This window comes from Myzus persicae, unplaced genomic scaffold, assembly GCF_001856785.1.
Source record: "Myzus persicae strain clone G006 unplaced genomic scaffold, MPER_G0061.0, whole genome shotgun sequence".
In the NCBI taxonomy this organism is placed as follows: domain Eukaryota; kingdom Metazoa; phylum Arthropoda; class Insecta; order Hemiptera; family Aphididae; genus Myzus; species Myzus persicae.
The window spans coordinates 107,686-116,122 of NW_019103905.1; the positions used below are offsets into that span (position 1 = coordinate 107,686).

Genomic DNA, 8,437 nt, shown 5'->3' on the forward strand with positions numbered 1-8,437 from the left:
AGAGCGCCTTGACATTTATTTCCAAAAACGGGGGGAAAAAAACCAATTAGAATCTAATTAAAAAATTGTACTACATTTTCCAGCCCTGGTACTTTTTTTTTATCAAAAAAACTCACAATCTGCAGCGTATTTAGACTTTAGAGTGAGCAAATATAAAATTAATTATAAGTAGGTAATGTAGAAAAAGAAAAAAAACACACGATGGAGATCGTTTCAGCTTTACAAGAGTAACGCTTAACTTAAATGCTTTATATTTATAAATACCTTTGCTTTTTGTATTATTCCACCAATAATGCAGCTTAATAATAAACGATACAATAAGCACGATTGACTAAATTTATATCCACTTTCTCTCAGGTACACATAGATTTGGATTGAAATAAAGTAGAAAATAAAAAAACCTTAATATAAATATTGCGCATGGTAGATAAAAGTAATATTTTTTTTTCACAAATACTATTTGTAATATATTATATTTAAAATTTAGAACTATTCCGTATCTTTTTTGTTGATTGAAACTTCGTTCTAATCGAGAATAGATCAAAGTATATTATTTTTATTAGCAACGAATTTCGGAATTTGTTATTTGACTGTTTGATACTAACGGTAGGTAGGTATACCTTTCTACTTGTTATAATATGTTGTATTATTATTTATTAATATTATTTTAATATGCACTATGCAGTAAATAAATATATTACATATACTATTTGGAACTTATATTTTTATTTATTTACTTGAATACAAATATCTACGCCTGTAAATAATATTATTACCCATAAGGCCATGAAAGTATTATCTTTTTTTTAAAATATACATACAACATATATAACTCCATTCATAAAATAAGGGCCACCGATAAACACACCGGTAAGCTTATAATTTCACGAGACCAAAAACATCAATATATTTTACTGAGATGTATTACATTACAAAAACATTGTTAGTTAACTCTTCATTGGCACACACAACCAGCCCGTTGTCCTGTTGAAATAAATAAACATCATTCGTCTGTACAAAAAATAAAAATCAATATTTTTTGTGTGGACAAACAGTAAAAAATTGAATTGTTGTAGCAAACGTGGTACTACATGAATCAAAGAAAGTTTTTAGGATTTTGAAATGTGGCTTACATTGGCACAAACAAAAAAATGTTGGATTTCAGATAAATAATGGGAAAAAAATGTCATTTAAAATTTAGAAAAAAAAGCAACAAAATAGACAAGACATATAAAAAAAAACGAAAAAAAACACTAAACATTGGCTTTAGAAAAATAAAAATAATTTGAAAATTCTCAATTATAAAAACGTAGATAGAAATATTCTGTATTCATGTCTAATAAACTTAGATATATTTTTTTTAAATTAAAATATGTAAAAAAATATGTCATTCTATTGTAGGAAAATACTGCAATTAAGGGTGCTTATTTTTTTTTTTGTTGTGTATCAGCCCAGAGCGCCATATGACATAGATCCGGCACTAATTATGGTGTCCGAAGAACATCATGTCATAATACGAAAAAAAATTGTATACCTACTTATATATATGTAAGTCAAGGTAATACATAATTTATGAGTTTGATATATTGTTTAGCTGGACTAAAAATGTAGAAATTTTAAAAACCTATTTTGTTTTTAGTAATGTACAAGGCCAATGGATTCAATGGAACGTATACGGTTTTGCGTGTCTACTGATCGTTGGATACAATTTTAAGGGATACACGTCAATTGATCGTAAACAGTTGATCGTGCGACAATTGACCGCAAACAATTGATCGCAAGCCAATTGACCGCAATTACAATTTACCGCACGACAATAATTGATCGGAAAATCAGGAATCGGAATCAGTAATAATTTTTAATTTGAATATATAAATATATTACATTAAGGTAGATATTTAATAAAAAATGTTGGTATATAAAAATTATACGTAATATTTTTTTAAATAAAAACATTTAATGAACCTACATATAATTGAATATAAATAATAATAATAATAAATATGTCACCCAATGGCCTTTGTTGCCGCGGGTTATCTAATGAAAAAAAAAAAAAATAATAATAATAATAATAAATACATTAAGGTAGGTCACGTATAATATATAAGAATTAAACACTAAATATTAAACTTGCAATTGAAAATTGTATGCAATGCCACGAAGAAAATCTTCAATATTTGTATAATTGCTATAATTGGTACATATTTTTTTGATTTTAGCCGCTCTATCTCGGTAAATTTTTTTTTTTGGAGGCTCATTGCCACCTACGTACTGCTCGATTTTGAATCTGTTTATGCTCTCTTCTTTTTTTAATGCATCTATAAACCGCCAAATTGAAGGATTCTTACCATTTATAAGTGATGTGAAACAATTGTGCCACCCTTCTATAGCATTATTTGTTGTAGCTAAATCTTGGATTACTCTCGAAAAACAATTCCATAATGTGATTGCATATTTTGGTGGTTTTCTTTTTCCTCTCCTATCTAATTTTCCTACCCATGTATTCTCGAAATAATCCAACAGCGGCGCCAGTAGATCCTCATTATCTGTGTAGTAACTTGTAGCTAGTAGTGCATCATAACATTTAATTACATCTGCTTCTGGAATAAATGCTAATGCGGGTAGCATTCGAATTCTTAATGATAACTCTGGATCATTTCGATAAGTTGTCTGTAGGCCCAATTCTTGTACATGACGCCAAATGCATTGCGACATATGAAAAAAACAACCTTTTATCTCTGTATCACAAAACTCCATTTCGATAGCATTTAAAGCTGCTCTTTCATAATCTATCATAATACTTTTTGGATTTAAATTTGGTTTCAGTGATTTTAAAATTTCAAACATGTGACGGTAAGTTTTTTCTTTTTTATCTGGCAGTAATATGTAAACACTAGGAATAACGTTGGAATAATACACCCCGTGTATAGTATATAACTGAGAAAAAATAGGGGGTGCCACTGAAAATGTTCCGTCGCAAAACCAATTATCACATTCGCTCATAAAATCTAAATTTTGTTGAGTTGTAAATATTAAAATACGAGATTCAGTAGGACCACTATCGAATTTTAAAAATAATTCGCCATTAGAGTTATACCTATATTGATCTGGTATAATAAATTCAAAATTACTTGGATTAGCCGGTGAAGCTTCCTCCTTTTGGCGCAAACGTTGAATTGTCCTTTTCAAGGTATTAACACTCGACATTTCCGCGGAAACTGCACTTGTTACCTAATTTAGTTTAATTTTCATAATTAATATTTTATCCATTTCTATGCCACTAAAATATGAATTACCTGCATAACTGTGTTTCCTAAAACTGAATGTGTGCTGAGAGTTGTTTGTGATGCATTTTTCTTTAAAATTGAAATAACTTTTTTTGCTTCGATTTTTGCTGCATTTGGAACGTGATTATTATGTTCAATATATTTGGTGACTTTTTCGTCTATTACGTGTACACGACCTTTACAGTGATTTTTTTTGTTTAGATAAGACTTGATCGACGATCGTTATGTCGATCGAATAATATTACGAAAAATTCCTATTCACCCTGCACTATGAAATAACTTAAAGCTATTTTTGCGATCAATTGTCGTGCGGTAAATTGTAATTGCGGTCAATTGGCTTGCGATCAATTGTTTACGGTCAATTGTCGCGCGGTCAATTGCTTACGATAAATTGACGGTACACCAATTTTAAGTAATATCGAAAACCCTGTAACTTTGGCCCATAAACAACAAAAATAATTGCCAGATGCAGTGTGCCAATATTTTCCGTCTTCCGTCTTCGTGTAGAAAATGCACTTTAACCTAACCTGCAGCTGGTTGTTTGGAAAATATCGCTTCGCTTTCTTTTTCGCGCTCGTGCAGGTCAGCAAGATTTCTGCATGGTGAGCATTGGCGTGAGTAGTTCTCAAGATCGAGGTGGCAGTTATAACTATGTTGTAAGTAAATAATATACTTTTACTAAAGTATATTATAAAGTGGTGGTGGTAAATACTTTTACCTTTTGACCTCCAATTGAGTAATTTAAACCTTAGTTAAGTCTGTCACTGAAAAGCGGTGCACCCTTATTTTTAACTTTAATTTTCTATGAGTCACTGCCCACTGGTCTCTTTAGGTAATAACTACAATTCCAAGTTACCTACACCCATACGGTGGCGGAAGAGGGAAAAAAGCCGCCTTGAAATTACACTTTTCTCCTGGCTTCAAGGCTTCAACTGTTTTTGCAACATACATAATGACAGTTAAATACCATTCTGACTTGCTGCGAATAAATAATGAAATCAAAACCAAATAAATTTTTAGAAGTTTCATCGTATAATTTGTCCAAAACACGTTAGTTCAAATCACTGAAAAGCCATGATAGCCGTATTTCAACCAATAAAAAGGTTTTTGATTTTACATGATACCTATATTATAGCTGACTTTCGTGGAATGTTGAGATTTTTACAGTGGTACAATATACATGTTTTCCGCCGTTCACCTATATTATGTCCTGCAGTATACACAATTATAAAATTAAAATAGCCTTTTGTGAAAATTTCAATAGGTAGGTATTTGCCTAATATATTATATTGGCAAGCGTAGTCAGCCACACAATGTCACAATATAATGGCTTTATCTACTATGGCGAGAAAATAACAGATCCAGTGGCTGTTCTGACCTATAACATATTATTATTCCAAACAAAATAATGTTTATTAAAATCCCTTACCGCAATAGTTAATTTTATCATAATAATTTAACGAATATGTTCAAATGTATAAGTAAATAAGTATAAAATAATACTAAACAGTGTTGTAGGAACTTATTTTAAAGTGACGAGTGTTCGGTGTAAAATGTATTTCTAGTAACAAAAACGGAAACATAATGTACTGAAAGCACATTGCGGGTTTACAGTTTTTCTACTTGCGCACGTTTGAAAAGCTGAAGGTTTAAATTATTAGAAATGTCTAGCGAATAAAAAAAAACTACCACCACAGCCAGCGCACAAAAACCCGCAGTAAAATATAGCACATTTGGTATTACCTATGTCGAAAATAATAAATATAATAGACCATTATTTTTTATACTAATTAGTAATTATGCTGGAAATTAAGTATACTCTTTAACTAAAATATGATAATTATTTATTTTTCAGCTTCTACAGATGAAATTTTAGTGACCCAGTACCCACCTAAATAGACGTGTTATCTAGATAGGTAGGTTTTGTATAATAATGGTGTGTTAAAAATGTAATTAAAAGTATTAAATATAAATAATTTAATGTTTTCGTTTTTAACTGACAAAAGAAAACGGATACCTCAGATATACCACCATAAATCACAATATTTGATTTTCACTATAATACTAAAAAGAGTAATGTTGTAAAAACAATAATAGATACCTAAAACGAAATCATAAAAACATGATTTTAATATTACAAAAATATGGTGCTTTTCTTTAATTTATTAAGTAGGTAAGATTATTAGGAACGAAATAATTTAATTTTTTAATGTATCTACTGACTACTATTTAGGTGTATATTTCATTAATTTATTATATATTTTAATACATGATATAGGTATATACAACAGTTGAAACAAAAAATATAGCTATGCATAGAAAATCAAAATACAATGTTGACAATATTGTACATTTCGAACTAAATAAAATATTAATTTGTGTAGTCGCTATTGTAATAATAAAAGCAATTGCCATCGTCGTAATTAAAATTGTGTTATCCTCTTCTATAGGTAGGTACCATGGCTCCCTCGACTCGCTAGATCAGTATCTTTATAATTTATTCTAGGACTTGTTATTTGACATAATGACTTATATTTATACCTAGGTACCACGTATAATAATACATGCCTAGATAATGCTGGGGGTCTATTATAATATGTCAGATATATAGGCGATACGTCAACCCTATAGGTCTTCTAGAATTATAATACCTACGATGTTAAACAAACTGTTCCGTTTTATTTAGTATCATCTATGAATACAAGTACACTGTAATATTGTAATTAGGTAAGTAGCTAAATGACTACCTATTTATTTATTGAAATATATTATATTTAGGTAGAAAACTGTAAGAACAAGTTATACGTACCTACTCAAAAAATATAACATCCCACCCATAACAACCATCATGGGCAAAACATTAGGACCAAACACCGAAATCATCACAGATATGATGACTTTCATTAAAAAACAGACTTATTATATAGTTATATAATACAGTTTGGCAAACGTAGTTGCTATAGTTAATACTACTTAATAGTTATACAATAATAGTGCAATAGGCGCAAATCCATTTACCTAAATTTAAAGGCATTTAACATTTTTAATATCAATGTGCGTACTGGGAGTTGGCTTCCACCCCACACAATTAAAAAACTGTATATTTTTTGGCGGGTTAAGCCTCTTATACCTCCCCTGTAATTTTCTTCTATTAGAAATTACCTATTACTGGCTACTGCGTGTATTATATATTATTTTTAATTAACTACTACAGTGAATTTAATATTTATGGTTATTAGTTATTATATTAGGTATGACGATTGTTTACTTTATATACCTCGCCAACTGCAACGTTTATATTATGTTCTACGATTTAAAATCATAAACTAATCCCTTTAATTGTTGTTTTTTTGTTCAATAAAAAAAAAAGTTTGAACTTATTATTGACAAAAACAAATCGCATTGATTGATTGTGACTAGTGAGTTGTGAGAGAACATATTTTAGCAAATAAATAATCGCATAAAACCACGTTTTTCTCTTTAACTTAAAATTAAGAAGCATTCATAATTTATAGTAGTTGTCAGTATAGAGAAACTTCTAGTTATTAGAAGAAATTGAAGGAACGGTCCAAAATGGTTCCAAATAAAACCAACTTCCTGTTTTTATCTTATCAGTTAAAATAAAATTATAAAAACATGACTGTTAGGTGTTTTGCAATAACAAATTTACAGTAAATAATATATTTTTTTTTATTATTATTATTCTTGTGTGAAAATGTGTTTAATGGTTTTTTTAAATACAAAATGTAAAGCTATTAGCCCGTAACTAGTCAGTTGAGTGTTACTCTTGTGTCTTAGTCTTGTAGGCTGTAGCACCAATAGTATATTTAACTATTTTAAAAATATGTTTTTCATTAAATCATTTACACTAGTGACTTGTGGACTGTGGTTATTGACGATAATCGATTATCAATATTATTAGGTTTTATATAAAAATTTAGATATGTGACCGAATTATCCCATAGCTAAAGGAACCTATCTCATTAGTTGTTGAATATCTTTAGAATGCTTTAAATTGTACGTATAAATTGATTAACTAACTACTTAATTTATACTCATAATGTTTTAATATACTATTTAAAATTGGCATTTGGATAGTTGATTATTCGTTTTTCAGTAGTAATAAATCCCAGAAGTTGTTAATTGGATTTTTTTTTTAGATGATCATCCTTTAAAAATAGTTATGAAAATAAAAACGATTCGTTTCAATAAATCAATTAAACATGGATAAACCACGGTTGTAGATAGTAGTTAGGTAGGTATATATTAAATTTATCACAAATTCACCATGTGTGGGAAAATATAGAATCTAATTATATTTTGTATACAACCTAGGTTTAAATAAAATATTGATAAAAGAAAGTAGGTAAGTATATTTAAAATATAAAAGACAATACAGAATGATTCACCAAAGCATGCTCACCCCTATTTTTCTTTCAATAATTTATTCAAATTCTCATTTTTGGAATTTGTAAGTAAAGGACCATTTTAAACTATTTAAATTTTTTATACCATTAAAGGATCGTTTTGATTTATATTAGTTTTGTAAAAATGTAAAATAGACATAACATTGAATCTAGCATTTATTATAGGTACTTGGACAATTTTAACAAACTATAAAATATTTAAATATCGATAAATTAATATAAATGTATATAATTTTAAAATCATAATAGTCCGTACATCTACCAAACCTATATTAATATACAGTTAAATGACTCAAAATCTACTTGTTCATTCAAATGTTGATGTAGAAACCCTACGTCAAAATTTTCAAAAAAGATTATCTCCTTAACAATAACAGAATAGATAATAACAGTGATTCCGATTTGAAAAAAATAATTTTGTACTGTTGGTAGGTATAATATTAGTGTAATCAATTATAGTAGCCAGTACATTTCATCCCCGCCCGGACAATATACTTCCAGTCAGGAGTTGACCAACTGCCTGTTGTTTTAAATTTTCCTTTAAACTCCAGTAGATTTATTACTTTTTCATTTACTACAAATAAGGAGTTTATCCAGCTATTATACCATTCCAAGAACAAGTAAACAATGATAAAATGTGTTTATTAGACAAAAAGTAGGACAACTGCGGTTATCAAACAAAAGTCTAGTAAAACAGATTAAAATATAAAATAACCTAGTAAA

General features: G+C 28.8%; 1 protein-coding gene across 1 annotated transcript in view; it reads right to left on the minus strand.

Moving 5' to 3' along the window:
• Positions 1–3,102, minus strand: part of LOC111036149 — an 18,038-nt gene extending 14,936 nt beyond the window's left edge. Inside the window, exon 1 of the mRNA XM_022318067.1 lies at positions 2,202–3,102. Within this exon, the coding sequence (XP_022173759.1) occupies positions 2,202–3,003 (802 nt within the window). The 5' untranslated portion in view covers positions 3,004–3,102. The remainder of the gene's footprint in view (positions 1–2,201) is intronic.
• Between the last annotated feature and the right edge of the window lie 5,335 nt (positions 3,103–8,437).